At 33.2% G+C, this 17056-nt stretch overlaps 1 protein-coding gene across 5 annotated transcripts in view; it reads left to right on the top strand.

Moving 5' to 3' along the window:
- Window positions 1–17056, top strand: part of XRN1 (5'-3' exoribonuclease 1) — a 106501-nt gene that overhangs the window by 14526 nt on the left and 74919 nt on the right. For all 5 annotated transcript variants that reach the window (XR_013361081.1, XM_077864878.1, XM_077864875.1 and 2 more), the window contains 12 exons: window positions 1042–1151; window positions 1244–1354; window positions 2635–2717; window positions 5178–5265; window positions 5350–5518; window positions 6293–6360; window positions 6651–6788; window positions 8510–8576; window positions 8782–8887; window positions 12628–12717; window positions 14857–15013; window positions 16706–16825. Coding sequence is in view for 4 of the 5 variants with exons in the window: in XM_077864878.1 (XP_077721004.1) it covers window positions 1042–1151; window positions 1244–1354; window positions 2635–2717; window positions 5178–5265; window positions 5350–5518; window positions 6293–6360; window positions 6651–6788; window positions 8510–8576; window positions 8782–8887; window positions 12628–12717; window positions 14857–15013; window positions 16706–16825 (1307 nt within the window). In the remaining variant the exon portion in view is untranslated. The remainder of the gene's footprint in view (window positions 1–1041; window positions 1152–1243; window positions 1355–2634; window positions 2718–5177; window positions 5266–5349; window positions 5519–6292; window positions 6361–6650; window positions 6789–8509; window positions 8577–8781; window positions 8888–12627; window positions 12718–14856; window positions 15014–16705; window positions 16826–17056) is intronic.

The raw sequence follows: 17056 nt of genomic DNA on the forward strand, positions 1-17056 counted from the left end.
TATTGTGTGTCCTCAGGAGATGTTTTGGTCACCTTGATTATAAGTGCTCCTATGAAGATCCACTCTGGGGATTTACAGATGTCAATAAGAGTATTTGTGGACAGGACTCTCCCAGATGCACAGAACTCCAAACCTAGAAGGATCTTACAAGATCCATCCTACTCCCACCATTTATTTGTATGAACACTGACCCAGTGAGGTTGTGGCTCACCCAGATTCAGTGTGTTCTTTCAGGATAGGGAACCTATTCTCCTAGTCCAGGACACTTACTATTGCATTTCTTAAAGGCAGTTAAAAATTCTATGACTTTAATGAATTTATCAGTATTATAAGTTTAATTTAACTTTGTATGCAGCAACAAACTCTATACTTTTTAGAGCTTTGTCTACTATCATTATAAACCTTTACTTTGAAAAACAATCTTAAAATCTTACTTACTCATGGATTTTTCACTAACTGTGGTATTTGTCTTTCATTTAAGTGCCTTTATCATATATTGCTTAATTTAATAACCAATTTTATCCTAATTGTGGTTTAAGACTGCATTGCCATTGACTCTTGACCATTTGGACTTCCTGGAATGTAATCATTATAGACTCAGTTTCCAGGATAACAATAATTTTCCAGGTAAAGAGTAGTAATAATAATAATAGTTGTGGTGATTAGCAATCTGATTAAAGCTGCATGACTTTAAAAAAAAAAATGAGAATCCAGCAAAGGAAATAGAAGATTGAATTTCATTAGAGAGTTGAAACTGCCCTGGTGTGAAAATATGTGAAGCATAGCTTGAGGCAGTAGTAACATTTCTTGACTTACCTATGTGACATTAACTTCATTTTAGGGTAAGCAGTGAAATGAGAAACAGTTGTAATATTTGCTAGAGAAAGGTACAAAATTACTTGCTATTCAGGATAAGCATAAGGGGTTTTGACTTCCTTTAGAGATCTTATATCTAAGACACTCAGATCCAATTTCATGTTGTCCTTGGGAACTCTTTTATGTCTCTCTCAGATTAAACTTTTTAAAACTTTTTATTTATAGGGACTGAATTCATGGCCAGGTTACATGAACATCTGAAGTATTTTGTAAATATGAAAATTTCTACAGATAAGTCGTGGCAAGGAGTTACCATCTACTTCTCAGGCCATGAGGTTATTATCTTTTTTTATTTAAAGAGATTTTTAAAAATGTAATGTTCTAAAGCATAGCATTATTACCACATTTTTTTTAAACGTATATTTAGACTCCCGGAGAAGGAGAGCATAAAATCATGGAATTTATCAGATCCGAGAAAGCAAAGCCAGATCATGATCCAAACACCAGACATTGTCTTTATGGTTTAGATGCTGACTTGGTAGGTATAATGTTTATTATTATTATAACCTTATGCCATTGTAGTTAAATATCTAAGAGACTTACATAAGGAGCTTTCTGGCTGTGGAGATAAATATTGGAGACATAATAAAGATTGCTACTTCTGTTATTAGCAGGGTTCTAAAACAGTTGGAAAATGAACTCTTGCCATAGTTTATGATCAGTGGATCTCTATAGTCTTCACACTTGACTGATCCTAGGGCTTTGAATATTCTGCCAAGATCAGGGTAGAGGGTACTTTTACCTTCATGCTTGATATATAACTTAATAATGCTTGATTTGCTAATTCCATGACCCAAATAACTTTACTATGCTTTTTTTAACTTTTTACTATGGAAATTTTCAAACATAAAGTAGAGAAGATAATATAATGAGTCTTCCTCTTCCTATGTCCTTTATCCAATTTAAATAATTTTTTACTTTAATCCACCTTAATTAATTTTCATTTTCTTATTCCTAACCATCTGTCGTCTCCTTTCTCCTATTCCCCTTGACTCTTGAAGTATATCCCATTGTATTGTTTAATCTGTAAGTATTTCATAATGTTTCTCTAAAAGAGAAAGGTTGTTTAAAAAAAAAGAAACATAATGCCATTATCCTACATAAAACAAAAATTAACAATCACTGTTTAATATACAAATAACCATTTAGTATTCTCATTTCCCTAATTTGTTTCATAAGTGTTTCATCTTATTTTATTTGAATCAAGATTGAAATAAAATAAACAATATATTTTGCAACTGGTTGATATGTCTTACCAGACTATTTTACTTACTTCGGGCGTTAAAATACTATATGAGAAAATTAAATGAAAATGCCCTTTTCCAGTTTTTTTTTTTTTTTTTTTTTAATTTTCACATACTAGAGGTATTCTAGCCCCCAAAAGAGTCCTACATTCCTTTATCATGGAAAAGCTACAGTCCTTAATTTCTTACCTACTCCCTCCTGGCAAGTGGAAAAGTGTGAAAACCAAGAGGGAGACTTAGGAGAGGGGATGGTGGTGTGGGGAGAGTAGCAGTTATTAGACTCATGTGACTCTAAGGTAAACATTTTTTCTTAGAAAAGTGCACTTACGTTACCCCATTCATAACCTATAAGGGGATCACATTTTGATATTTGTATGTTTAATGTGCTATTAAATTGTTTTTATTAAATAAGCATGTGTTTTTCTTATATAGACATTTTTTATTTGGTTGCTTTTATGAACCTCATACTATAAAAAATTAGAGAATAGAAACATTTTTTAATCATTTTCAACAGATTATGCTTGGATTGACAAGTCACGAGACACATTTCTCTCTTTTAAGAGAAGAGGTTCGGTTTGGTGGCAAAAAAACACAAAGGTAAATCATACTGCAAATATATATTAGAAGAAAGAACAGCAATTAAATTAAGAATAGTAATCACTTAACAGAAAAAATGATCTGTAAAGATTTTTCTCCCATTCCACAGTTACCCTTTTCCTCTGCTGATAGTATCATTTGTTGCACAAAATTTGGTTTTTAATTATGACAATGTCCAGTCAGGTTTTTTCTTTTGTTGCTGGTGCTTAGAGTATAATATCCAAGAAATTGCCAAATCTAATGTCATAAAGTTTTTTCCCATTTTGAGTTTTATAGCTTTAGCTCTTCCCTTAGTTCTTTGCTCCATGATGCTAATTATAGTATATAGTATAAAGTAAGGGCCAACTTCATTCTTTACATGTGGATATCCAGTTTTCCCAAAACCACTTGTTGAAAAGAATAGCTCTTCCTCATTGAATGGTCTTGGCACCTTGGTTGAAAATTGCTTGACATATATGCAAGGGTTTATTTCTGGGCTCTGTATTCTGTTTGACTGATCTTTATGTTGTTTTTATGTCAGTACCACAGTATTTTGACTACTGAAGCTTTATAGTAAGCTTTGAAATAAAAAGGAGTGAGACCTCCATCTCTGTTCTCCTTTTTCAGGATTATTTTGGCTATTTGCAGTCTCATGAAATTAATAATTTTTAGGATGGATTTTTTGTTTTTGTAGAAAATATTACTGGAATTTTGATAGGGATGGCACTGAATCTGTAGATTCTATTGGGTACTATTTACAGATTGATAATAAGTCTCCCAATTCATTAATATACGATATTTTCCATTTATTATGTCTATTTTAATTTTTTTCAGCAGCATTTTATAGTTTTAGTGTATATATCTTTTGCCAGCTTTTTTTTTCTTGTTTTCCCTTTTATTTAAAAAAAAATTTTTTTTTAAAGAGTTTATTTATTTATTCATGAAAGACACACGGAGAGAGAGGCAGAGACATAGGCAGAGGGAGAAGCAGGCTCCTTGTAAGGAGCCCGATGTGGAACTTGATCCTGGATCCTGGGATCATGCTCTGAGCCAAAGGCAGACGCTCAACCACTGAGCCACTCAGGCGCCCCTAAAAAAATTTTTTTAATGTAGTCACCATGCTGTACCTTAATTATATCTCCAGGACTTACTTATCTTATAATGGAAAGTTTGCACCTTTTGGCCACCTTCACCCATTTTGCCCAAACCGTCACTCCCCGACCTTTGGGAACGATCTGTCTGTTCTCTGCATCTAGAAGTTTGTTTTTTTGCCTCTTTGGTTTTTCGCCTCTTGTTTTTTTTTTCTTTTGCCTCCTTGGTCAAGTTTATTCCTGTGTTTTACTCTTTTGGATGGTATTCTGAATGGGATAATTTCTTTTTTGGATTATTTGTTGGTGGTATATAGAAACACAGCTGATTTTTGTGTGTTGATCTTGCATCCTGCAGTTATACTGAATTCAGTTTTTGGCTCTAGTAGCTTTTTGTGGATTCTATGGGACTTTCTGTATATGGAATCATGGCATCTGTAAATAGAGATAGTTTGGGGTTTTTGTTTTTGTTTTTTGTTTTGTTTTTTTCAATTTGTATGCCTCTTATTTCTTTGCTTGCCTAATTACCCTGGCTAGGACTTCAAGTACAATATTGAATAGCTATAGTAAAAATGGGCATCCTTGTCTTTATTCCTGACCTTAGGAGGAAAGCCATCAGCCTTCCACCATCAATATATTAGATGTGGGTTTTTCATAAATTCCCTTTTTCATATTAAGGCAGCTCCCTCCTATCCCTACTTGGCTGAGTACTTTTATCATGGAAGGGTATTGAATTTGACAAATATTTTCTTTGCTAGTTGATTATACGGTGTTTTTCCTTTGTTTATTAATGTGATCTATTACATTGATTTATTTTCTTATGTTGAGCCATCCTTGTATTCCTGGGCTAAATCCACTTGCTCATGGTATATAATTCCTTTAAAATGCTGCTGTCAATTTATATTCTTACTTCTGGTTAAACTTGGAGTATTGGCTAATAGCTAGGAATATAGACCCCTAAACCATGCCAGGGAAAGATAAGAGGAAAGAAGTGATGGTGCCTCACCATTGAATCCTGAGACTGTACTGCAGTAGGTGGAAAAGTATATATACTCACTTATCTATGAGTATGCTTTCTGCTGGCAGCCAACCTTAAATGGGCCAGATCCCACTTGTTTCTTATATCTGTTATATTTTATTTAGGCTTTCCTAATTCTGAGAATTTTTCCACAGAAAGCATAATGCAGACCAATTATTTTGAACTTTATGTTACATCTATTATGATTATACTTTTGTCTTTACACTACCCTGCAGCTTTCATATAAATTACATGCCTGGATTATAAGAATTAATTATCTGCTAATGATAAGTTTTATTTTAATTTTTGCTGCATTTTTAAGCTTGAACCTTAAAAATGTAATTAACTCTGTGTTGATAATCTGACTGATTACAGGGTATGCGCACCAGAAGAAACCACATTTCACCTCCTACACTTGTCTTTAATGAGAGAGTATATTGACTATGAGTTTTCAGAATTGAAAGTAAGTATTAATATAGCTGTGGACCAAAGATGTGTTAGCAGGAAGTTCCATATGATTTGATTTTTTTTCTCCGTTTTGCTGTAGGCCAAGATCACTTTTAAATATGATATTGAAAGGATAATAGATGATTGGATTTTGATGGGATTTCTTGTTGGCAATGATTTTATCCCTCATCTACCTCATTTACATATTAATCATGATGCACTGCCTCTTCTTTATGGAACATATATTACCATCCTGCCAGAACTTGGTGGTAAGAAAAGTTTAATATTCATTGGATGCTACTTTAATTTAGCACTCAGTTAACCCTAAAAATTTCACTCCGTTTATTAGATTATTGCATGCACAACTACAGTAGGAAAAGAATTGGAGATTTCTTTTGGTCAAAGGCACCAAGCTCGAGGGTTGTAATTTTCAGTGGTTTGCAAGCAAAGAAAATGACAAGAGTTAAGCAGCTTCGTTTATTGGTATCTAACTAATCTCTGCCTTTTATTGTTTAAGAAAGCCAGCAGAAGTTGTTGGTTTCCCTTAGCTCCTTTCATTTTAAAACATAGAAGTTCATTTTTCTGAATGGATCGGTATCAGAATATTTAATATAAGGGAAAGATTTTTCAATTAAAGTGAGAAATTGATAAATGGTAGTGAATACTGAACAAAACAAACAGCAGAATAGCAGTGCATTAGTTCACCTAAAAGTTAATATATCAAATGAATAATCTGGATAGATTGTAGAACATATTTAATTAATTGTTATCACATGTTAGAAATGTGAGAGGAAAAAAAAAGAAATGTGAGAGGATTGTTATATGAACCTGGAATTTTTATTTTGCTTTAATTCTTACATGTTTTATATTATAGTAACATCATGTTCATAGAAACTAGAGCCAATTATAAAGCCCAACACTGATTGTTTTTTCTTGATTATTAGAGTACCAACATTCAATATTTTGTAAAAAAGAATTTTGTAGAACTGTTTAGAAAAAATAGTGTCAGCTTTTAGTACAAATTTAGATTTTGTTCCTTTTAGGTTATATTAATGAAAGTGGGCATCTCAACTTACCTCGATTTGAGAAATACCTTGTGAAACTATCAGACGTAAGTAACTAGATATTTTTATTTTCTTGTCCCAGGGTAGCTATAAATGGGCAGAAACCAATTATATCAGAAGAAAAAGTTTTGGTACTTTTACATCAACTGATCCTTCTGTATAATTTCACCTAAATTACTTTTATTTTTATTTGCTTTTTATTTTTGATTTTCAGCCCATAAGAGAGTAACATTCTTTGATTTCTTATGCCCTAGAAGTAGCAACTGTTAAAAGTTTGGTTTCTATTCTTCCAGACATACTTAAATTATTTTTAATGAATTTAAATATTTTTGTACAGTTTGATCGGGAACACTTCAGTGAAGTTTTTGTGGACCTAAAGTGGTTTGAAAGCAAAGTTGGTAACAAGTACCTCAATGAAGCAGCAGGTGTAGCAGCAGAAGAAGCCAAGAACTACAAGGAAAAGAAGAAGTCAAAGGTGTCCATTTTTTTAGGTGTTCTTTCATTTTTCTAGCTGTAAAGTGAAACTGATATTCCTTGTTCCTCATTTTCCCTCTTGTGATTTTTGGAGTTGCCTCATTTCATTTTCATTTCTTATTTTCTTCTATTGAACATTTGAAAAAAATTTTTTTTGTTTCTTCTCTGTTAGATCCTGTTACTTAAAGCTGATTTTTAAAAATCAGCTTATTTTTATCCTAGAAGAAAAGCATTGTGTTTTCATCCTATTAATAAGTGTAGAAAATCTTCTAAATATAAGAACCTAGAAAATTAATTATCTTTTGTAAAATATGTCTACTTATAACATTTAATATTGAGATAGCAATTAGACCTGTGGTTTTTCTTCAGAAATAATTTATATAAGGCACCCCGGGTGGCTCAGTGGTTTAGTGCTGCCTTCAGCCCAGGGCATGATCCTGGAGTCCGGGATCGACTTACACGTCGGGCTCCCTGCATGGAGCCTGTTTTTCCCTCTGCCTGTGTCTCTGCTTCTCTCTCTCTCTCTCTCTCTCTCTCTTTCTCTGTCTCCCATAAATAAATAAAATCTTTAAAAAATAATAATTTATATATAAAGTCATTTATGAAATACAGCTATAGGCTAGTTTAAGAGTAATAGCACAATAGCTAATAAATGCTAGGTGCTCAATAAATAAATAGTAGAATCAGAATATGCTAGTACCCTACGAAATATCACTAATGAGCTCTAAAGAATGTCTTGTACGTGTTAACTTGGGAAATAGACCTTTTCTGAAATTTTCCTCAGCTTATTTGTAATTATTGGGTTCAGATAAAATTGAGGAATTTTCTATACTCTCCTTGCTATATTGGTTCTTTTTAGGTTCAAAGCTAGTAACTCTTGCTCCATGAAGGGCATTTATGCTGATTTTCATTAGAGTAGTCCTTCTAATTGATTAGTTTTTCTCAGTGAAACTAAGGAGCAGTCCGTCTACATTCTTCTTTGTTTTTTCTCTTATAGAAACAGGCTCAGCAACTTTTTAGGAATCTATACTTTACTCACAAAACTTACACATCACTAATCCCTGGCTCCACCCATCTTAGCCCAGTCCTTAAGCTTCACAAGTCTTCAGGCATATGTAGTTACTGTTAGAGATACTGGCAAAATGAGGGAAACTAGAGGAAGAGCCGAAGCACAGGAAGTTAGCAAAGACCCTAGTTTGGATGAACAAAGGGAAATGGGGATAAGGGAGTAGGAAGAACTAAGTCACTGTCGATAGATAGGCAATCAGAAAATAGAGGAAAGAAAAGTTGAGATCACAAGGGAGGAAAAGCAGATGGGCAGGATATAAAGAATGTGATGAGATGGGATAAATATAGAAAAGCAAATGCATTGCATGAGAGAAAAAATTTAGAAGTAGAGAATAGAAAACATGTAATATTTGTAACCTTTGGATTCAATCATGAACAAATAGATTATATTAACACAATAGATGAGAAATACCTATTACATATTTTAGAGCAGCCTAAATGTTAAGTTCTGCATAATAAAGATTTAGAAAAGAAGTGCTACAAAACCGAAAACATTTATACAGTACTTGAGGATTATTTTTTGAATGAACTTTTACAGTGTTGTCACTTAAGGATCATTCAGTCCTTTGTAGTATTTTTTAAATATCCCAGTTCAATGTCTTACTTTGAAATGTATCTTTGCATTAATTTTATATTGATTTATAATTTTTGTAGGGCCAGGAAAATGCCATATGTTGGGCTGCTTTAGACAAAAATGGAGAAGAAGTGGTAACTTCTAAGGGTGAGTACAAACTCTATTCGTTGTGTTATTTTTTTGACAGAATAGTCATTGTATCTTTCCTTAGTAAGCACTGATTTAATAATATTAGATGGAACAGATTTCTGTGTTAGTTTATAAGCATCTGCTTTGATATGTATTTATCAAAGAGATAGGTGGAAAAACAAAATATTTGTAATTGTCAGCCACTTTCTGACCTTTTTTCCAGATAATTTAGAAGATGAGACTGAAGATGATGACCTGTTTGAAACTGAGTTTAGACAATATAAAAGAACATACTACATGACGAAGATGGGAGTTGATGTAGTATCTGAGTACGTTTTTAACCAATGCTTTAACTTTTTTATTTTTAAAGATTTTGTTTATTTATTCATGAGAGACAGAGAGAGGCAGAGACATAGGCAGAGAGAGAAGCAGGCTCCATGAAGGGAGCCTGATGTGGGACTCAATTCTGGGACTCCAGGATCATGCCCTGAGCCGAAGACAGACGCTTAACTGCTGAGCTACCCAGGCATTCTGCTTTTACTTTAAAATAGAAAAAAATAGATTTTTTAGATTTAAATCTAAAATTAGATTTTTTTTTTTAAGATTTTATTTATTTATTCATGAGAGACAGAGACAGAGAGAGAAGCAGAGACAGGCAGAGGGAGAAGCAGACTCCATCCAGGGAGCCCGATGTGGGACTCGATCCTGGGACTCCAGGACCACACCCTGGGCCGAAGGCAGGCACTAAACTGCTGAGCCACCCAGGGATCCCCTAAAATTAGATTTTTTTTTTTTTTTAATTTTTTTTATTTATTTATGATAGTCACACAGAGAGAGAGAGAGGCAGAGACATAGGCAGAGGGAGAAGCAGGCTCCATGCACCAGGAACCCGATGTGGGATTCGATCCCGGGTCTCCAGGATCACGCCCTGGGCCAAAGGCAGGCGCCAAACCACTGCGCCACCCAGGGATCCCCTAAAATTAGATTTAAATCTAATTTTAAAATCTAAAAAGTTAGATTTTTTTTTAAGATATTATTTTTTTATTCATGAGAGACACAGAGAGAGAGAGAGAGAGAGCAGAAATACAGGCCGAGGGAGAAGAAAGCTCCATGCAGATAGCCCAATGCAGGACTCCATCTGGGGACTCCAGGACCACGCCCTGGGCCAAAGGCAGGCGCTAAATCACTGAGCGACCCAGGGATTCCCCTAAAAAATTAGATTTTATTTATCATAATGTCAGCCTTTCAACTGCTATGGTTTTGAAGAAGGTAATGTTAACAGACGTGTTAGATTCCTGTGATAAAAAGTTGGCAAGTAGAAAATGGTTATTTTTGTTTGTTTGTTTTCCATTTTCTGGACTCACATCAAACTTATCCTAAAGGCTACCTGGCTAAGCCTCAGGTTCATATCTAGTCCAAAAGTTCCTTAAAAACTTGACCTCTAGGGATCCCTGGGTGGCGCAGCGGTTTGGCGCCTGCCTTTGGCCCAGGGCGCGATCCTGGAGACCCGGGATCGAATCCCACATCAGGCTCCCAGTGCGTGGAGCCTGCTTCTCCCTCTGCCTATGTCTCTGCCTCTCTCTCTTTCTCTCTCTGTAACTATCATAAATAAATAAAAATTAAAAAAAAAAAAAAAAAGAACTTGACCTCTAGAATGGTAGCTCTCATACTTTTAAACTGCAGCCCACAGTATGAACTACATAAGTTTGTATTTTACTTAATTAACAAAATCTTATAAAATGTTTATCAAGGGCTAAGTGCTATTCTAAGCATTTTAAAAATATTGACTAATTTAATTCTCACAATTCTTTAAGATAAGTAAATTATTATTTTATAATAGAAGGAATTAAGGAATCGAGAGGCTTTTTTTTTTAAGATGTTATTTTTAAGTAATCTCTACACACAACCTAGGGCCTGAACTTACAACCCCGAGATTAAGAGCCATGTGCTTTACCAACTGAGCCAGCCAGGTGCCCCAAGGATTCAAGTGACTTGCCCAAGGTGACATAGTCAATGAGTGGCAGAACCAGAATTGAACATAGGCAGTCTGACTTCAGAGTTAATACTTTCTCTTTTTTTTTTTTTCAGTTTATATATTTTTTTAAGTAATCTCTACACCTAACATGGGGCTCACACTCATGACCTTAAGATCAAGAGTGACATGCTCTACTGCCTGAGCCAACTAGACACCCCCAGTTAATATTCTTAACCACTAGATGAGGCTGCTTCTCTATAAGTGAGATAAGAATTTCATGGAATGCTATGTACCCTTTCACATGCTTAAATATTATACTTAGATATTTTCTATACTATAATTTTTACCTTTTTTTGATATAATAAAGCACTAAATATTAGATCTTTTCTAGAGTCTGCCCAGAGATAGACCAAAGCCTTCAGATATTGCTTATGTACTCTCAGACTGCCTTCTAGTCTAGTCTAAACATAGTATTCCCGGTCTGTATTCATACTGACTGACTTCCAGGAACTAGAGGTGTAGGAATTCTAGTACAATTCACCAGCTCATTTGAAGCTTTGTCACGTATCATTAGCATGTAAGACTTTTGAGACTTGAGAAACAAAATATTTGAAATAGTTATGCTTTTGATCCTTTATTCCCTAGACTTTTTATTTCCTTGATTACAGTTATATAGAGCTGTAATATCTGTTATTGGCACTAAATGCTTAATTTGATAGCTAATAAATCTGTTTCCCTTCCCTTTTATATATTAAAATATGTGGATTTATGAAAACGTGATACCATTTGCTTGCCTGGCAAATAAGTAAATCTCTTAAAATTGTTATATTCAGTATTGGCCTAAAAGGAATGGTAATATTCTTCCCAAATTATTGGTGAAAATAGAAATTGGTAACATTATTTTGGAAAGTAAGTATCCAAAAGTCTTTAAAATATTTATCCCTTTGACTCAGTAATTCTAATCATTAATCTATCTTAAAAATATAAACTTAAACACAGAAGATCCTTATACACAAATATGTTTATTAAAAAGTTTTTTATAACAGTACAAAATTAGAAATGATCTACATGTCCTTACAATCATGTCCACTTCTTTTTCATAGTAACCATCTTACCATAACACTGTCTTCAGAATCCATAGAACTACTAAACTGGTACTTATAAAAAGTTCATAACAATATGGAAAGATACTTACAGTATATTATTAAGAACAAATTTCAAAAGCAGGACACAAAATCATGTATACTGTATACTCTCATTAATATTAAACATAAAAAAACAACTTGGGCATGAAAACAGTCTGAAAAGAAACCTATCAAAATGTAATAGTGATTGCTGTAAGGTGATAAAAATGCTTTTCCTCATTTTCTAGATTTTTCAATAATGAGAAAATTAATGTTTCATTTTCAAAAGTATACCTCCCAGAAATATTGAGATATGAAATTTCTAAATGCCATCTCTACCTGAATTTTAGTAACAGATACTAACAGGTTTATGACTACTTTTTGGCTTTAGCCCAAGTCTCGTGTGTGTGTGTGTGTGTGTGTGTGTTATAGATGTATTTTACCTTAAATAGTGATCTTTGACAAAGAAAGGATTAGAAGGAATATTGTCCTTCTAATCTTTCAAAGCATGTTCTAGCTGCAATAACCAGATTCTTAAAACAAACAACCAGATTCTATGATCTTCCTGATTTCTCCTGTGATTCTCTCAGGCATCCTTCCAGATAAAGTTTCCCATTCCTGTCTTCCATTACACTCTGACTACTTAGGAAAGTGGTAGTACCACTCTACTACTCTACATTGGCCAAATCCTCAAACTTTAAATCACAGGCATAGTATATTGACTGAATAAATACGCACGGTAGATTTAAGTATTCTGATAGTTGATGTAATAAAACTATAAGACAAACCTTTAATCTGACAGGATGGAATTTTGTTTTAAATAATATTTTGGAATTTTTATGATTATAAATTTTAGCTTATTCATTGATTATATAAAACATAAGAGGCAGAGTGTGTAAATATCATGCTCTAAAGACAACTTGGCCTGTCTTCAAAAATTAACATTATAATAAAAATATTCTATTTCCAGCGACTTTCTGGCTGATCAAGCTGCATGTTATGTTCAGGCAATACAGTGGATTTTGCACTATTACTATCATGGAGTTCAGTCCTGGAGCTGGTGAGGAATACAAACAAAATTAAAGTTTTGATTTTTTTTTTTTTTTAAATGATGGTTCGTTCTATAATCTCTTGGGATTCTCTTTTCTCTTTATTTCTATTTATGGTGGCATTTTTAAAAAGATATATACAGCCAAATGTAAATGAAATATAGGTAATCTTTTCTTATATGAAAATATTTTTTAAAGACCTTTGTGTAACAAAGACTCTTCCAACCCTAGCAGATGGTCAATAGTGAAAGTTAAGGATTTAAAATTCTTTATCATGATGAATGACTGTGGCAAAGTCTCAATAATAATTGGGGCTGAGTGATGGTTACATAAGGTTGTTCATTATATTCTTTGCTACATTATTGTGTGTTTGAAAAAATTTTTCTATTAAGAGTAATTAAAGAAGGAGTAATTGAATGTTAGACTGGGAGGGGTGAAAAAAAAGAAGAAAGGAATTATTTGCTTTTCCTAGAAATAGTAATAATTTTCCATTTCTCTCATTTTTCCTATTCCAGCAAGTTCCATCTGTATTTCCAAACCACCCACCAAAATAGAAAAACAAGAAACCAAAAAATGATGCAGGGAAAAATAGAGACTTTTTAAGTGATGAGATCATTTTGTTTTGTTTTGTTTTGTTTTGTTTTGATAGCACCTTTGCTTAGACTTTCTTTTAAAGCACCATACAATAAAACAAATCAGTGCAAATTATATCATTTGATTTCACTTAATAATAATCTTTTTAAAAATCTCTGTAATAACTAACCTAATTCTCAGGGCATCTCTGAAGAGCATTCTAATAACAAAAATCCTTGATTTGCCATTTCTTAATAGGGTGAGTGTAAACTATTCTTATTATGTATCATGCATTAAGGCCAGGCACTTGAAAAGCATGTTCTCATATAATCCTCACCACTATAAAGTAAGTATTGTCTGACTTTTATAGATAAGGCTCAGTTATCTTTATTACTTTAGAAAGTAATATTTCTTTCTTTCTTTCCTTCTTTGTTTTTGTTATTGTTTTGAGAGAGAGAATGGGATGGAGGGGGAGAGGAAGAGGGAGAGAGAAAATCTTAAGTATACTCCATGCCCAGAATGGAGCCCAACACAGGGCTCGATCTTCCAACCCTGAGATCATAACCTGAGCCAAAATCAAGAGTCAGACACATAACCAGCTGAACCACCCAGGCACCCTAGAAAGTAATCTTTCTAAAGTTATACACTCAAGAATAAATCTAAGACTGATTTCAAAGCCTATATACATTTTCCATTCTAAATGCCATCCTACCTCCTAAACTTTCTCATTCTTTTGAAGTATGTCATAATTGTGGGGAAAAATTATTTTTTAGCATCTTTAGTCAAACAGTAAAAACACTGAAAAATTTTAAAAATTGTATGTTTAAAGCTTTGTAAAAAATAAGTATACCTGTAGTTAAAGATGGAGCATTAAAAACAAACATAATGTATATCATTGATAAATGGTTTAATCTTCTCACAAATATAGTAATATATATACCAAATCAGAGATATAAAATTTCTTAGAGCTGACTAGTAACAGCCACATGAACTCGAACTCACTCTTCTCTCTGTCCTCTTGAGAGAGGCTCCAGCTCATGTGTGCTAACTGAAGGTCTTCTGACCACCTCATTACTTCATTCTAAGAAGCTATTGATTGGAAGATTTACTCTCGGTATCTTGGAAGTTAAAAGAACCATTGTATTATATATATATATATATATAATATATATATATTATATATATGTTTATTTATGTTATTATATATGTATATATGTTTATTCATATTTATAATATGTATATATATAAACATATTTTATATAAAATACATACATATATACACACATACATTTTATATATATATATACAGCTATGTGTGTGTGTATATTCTTCAATTACATATACATCCCAGTTTTGGAAATGTGAACTTATACTTTAAAAGTTAAGGAAATACAACAGTTAGTATCATATTATCTAAATATGCTAGCACTGCTGATCTCTTAAATTAAGTGGTAGAATTATGAGTGATTGTTTTCTTTAGAGTTATTGCTGTGTTGTTAAATAAGGAAAAGTGTATATTTAATACTGACCTGTTTCATAAAGTTGCCAACTGTTTAAAACTCAGTTTTGTTTTATAGGTATTATCCCTACCATTATGCACCTTTCCTATCTGATATCCGCAACATCAGTACACTCAAAATCCATTTTGAGCTAGGAAAACCTTTTAAGCCATTTGAACAGCTTCTTGCTGTACTTCCAGCAGCTAGCAAAAATTTACTTCCTACATGCTACCAGGTAGGTTTTAAAATTAAATGTTTTTATGTCCTTTTTGATACTTAGGAGCTCCTCATTTAAGCCTAGAAATGTAATACCCAAATTACTTTAATGGCTAAATAATATTTATTTTCAGTGTCAAATTTAGTATTTCTCACAGAAGTTACTCGAGAAGTAACCCTGTGATTTAAAAGTGATTTAAAATGAAGTTAGCTTTGTTTTAAAAATGCAAAAACAAACTCCAAAAGTCATTCAGAGCATAGCTTCTTTCTTTTCAGCACCTTTAAGCACATTTTTAAGTGTCTCTACAGTGATGAAAGTGAACTATGACAGGTAAAATCTGAAGCCATTTACTTTGTTCAAACAATTTTGGATTCATTCTGTTCTTTTACCTTCTCCCTGTTAGAATAGGGATGTCCTTCTGAGTCATTCATCTCAACAAAAGTATTATTTCAATTAATATTTAGGTTTTAAGCATTTCTTTTATCAAACTGTAGAATGAAAAGCTTGTCTCTGGTTAAGATATTTTGCATAACAGGAGGAAGATATTTCAGGGATGATTGTGTCACCAAAGTTAATCTAGGCCTACTAAGCTGATTCTGAAGGCAAATTTCATTTATTTCTTCTAATACTGTGGTCTTGTCCCAAGAATTAGAGTATACGCACACATACCTTTGCTGTTTGAACAGTATCAGGCTCCTTTTTTTTTTAAGATTTTATTTATTTATTCATAAGAGACACAGAGAGAGAGAGGCAGAGATACAGACAGAGGGAGAAGCAGGATCCCCACAAGGAGCCTGATGTGGGACTTGATCCCGGTCCCCAGGATCACACCCTTAGCCAAAGGCAGACGCCTAACCCCTGAGCCACCCAAGCGTGTCCCCATTCTTCTTTCTTCTAAAACTTAATCTATTTAATCTTGGCCCTCTGGCCTCCGTTTCCTCTTGAGTTTCTTTGATGCTTTTTCCTCCATCTTTCAGATACAGTAAGGATTGATAACAACTCCTGACCAGTTTAATCATGCAAGTGACAGCAACATCCGTTTAATTATTCTGTGCCCATGCGATACTGGGTATTAAATATTTTTAGTATTACCCTGAGAAATACACTGTTTTATTTCTTTAAAAAAATGTTATACCATAATCTTTTCATATTATTTCCTAGAAATCCTTATGTTTTCTTCATCTATCTCTGTTATAAAATCTCTAATAAAAAACATATCTTATTGGACCCTTCATCTTTGCTATTAGTGGTGAAGAGATTCTTGATTCTAGGATTTTTTTCTTTTTAACTTATCTTAGATACAGTTCTTATATTACTTAACAAAATCAATTGATTAGGACACAAAAGTACTGCCTTTTAAGGTTAAAAATGGAGGACTCTTGGAGGCCTGTGAACAGAATATAAGTGGACTTTATAGAGTGATAAGACGATAAAAGAAATGGCAAAGTTGAAATTCAGAGGTGAAATTCAGATGGTTTTGCTACATAATTTGATCACTGCAATGGGAAAGTGATGAGTAGCAGTGAAATTAGAAGTCTCATAGTTGAAAATCAAAATATAGCCAGGATATTGCAACATTTCTAAGTTGTAAAAATTTAATTTTACTTAGGAATTTTAAACTGTAACAAAAGTAAATATTGTAAATATATTAACAGAAAGTTATATTGGTGTTAGTTCTTATATTTCTATTACTCTTTTATCTTTCCATAGCACTTGATGACCAGTGAAGACTCACCAATTATAGAATATTATCCACCTGATTTTAAAACTGACCTAAATGGGAAACAACAGGAATGGGAAGCTGTGGTACTAATACCTTTTATTGATGAGGTCAGTACATGAAATAGTCATATACACACATATATTCTTTTTTTCTTCCAAGTTTTTATTTATATTCCAGTTAGTTAACATTTAGTGTGATATTAGTTACAGGTGTAGAATTTAGTGATTCATTACTTATGATACCCAATGCTCATCACAACACTTGTCCTCCTTAATCCTCATCACCTGTTTAATCTGACACCCTGCCCACCTTCTTCCCAGTAACCATCAGTTTGTTCT

The sequence above is a fragment of the Canis aureus genome, chromosome 22 (genome assembly GCF_053574225.1).
Source record: "Canis aureus isolate CA01 chromosome 22, VMU_Caureus_v.1.0, whole genome shotgun sequence".
NCBI classification, from domain to species: domain Eukaryota; kingdom Metazoa; phylum Chordata; class Mammalia; order Carnivora; family Canidae; genus Canis; species Canis aureus.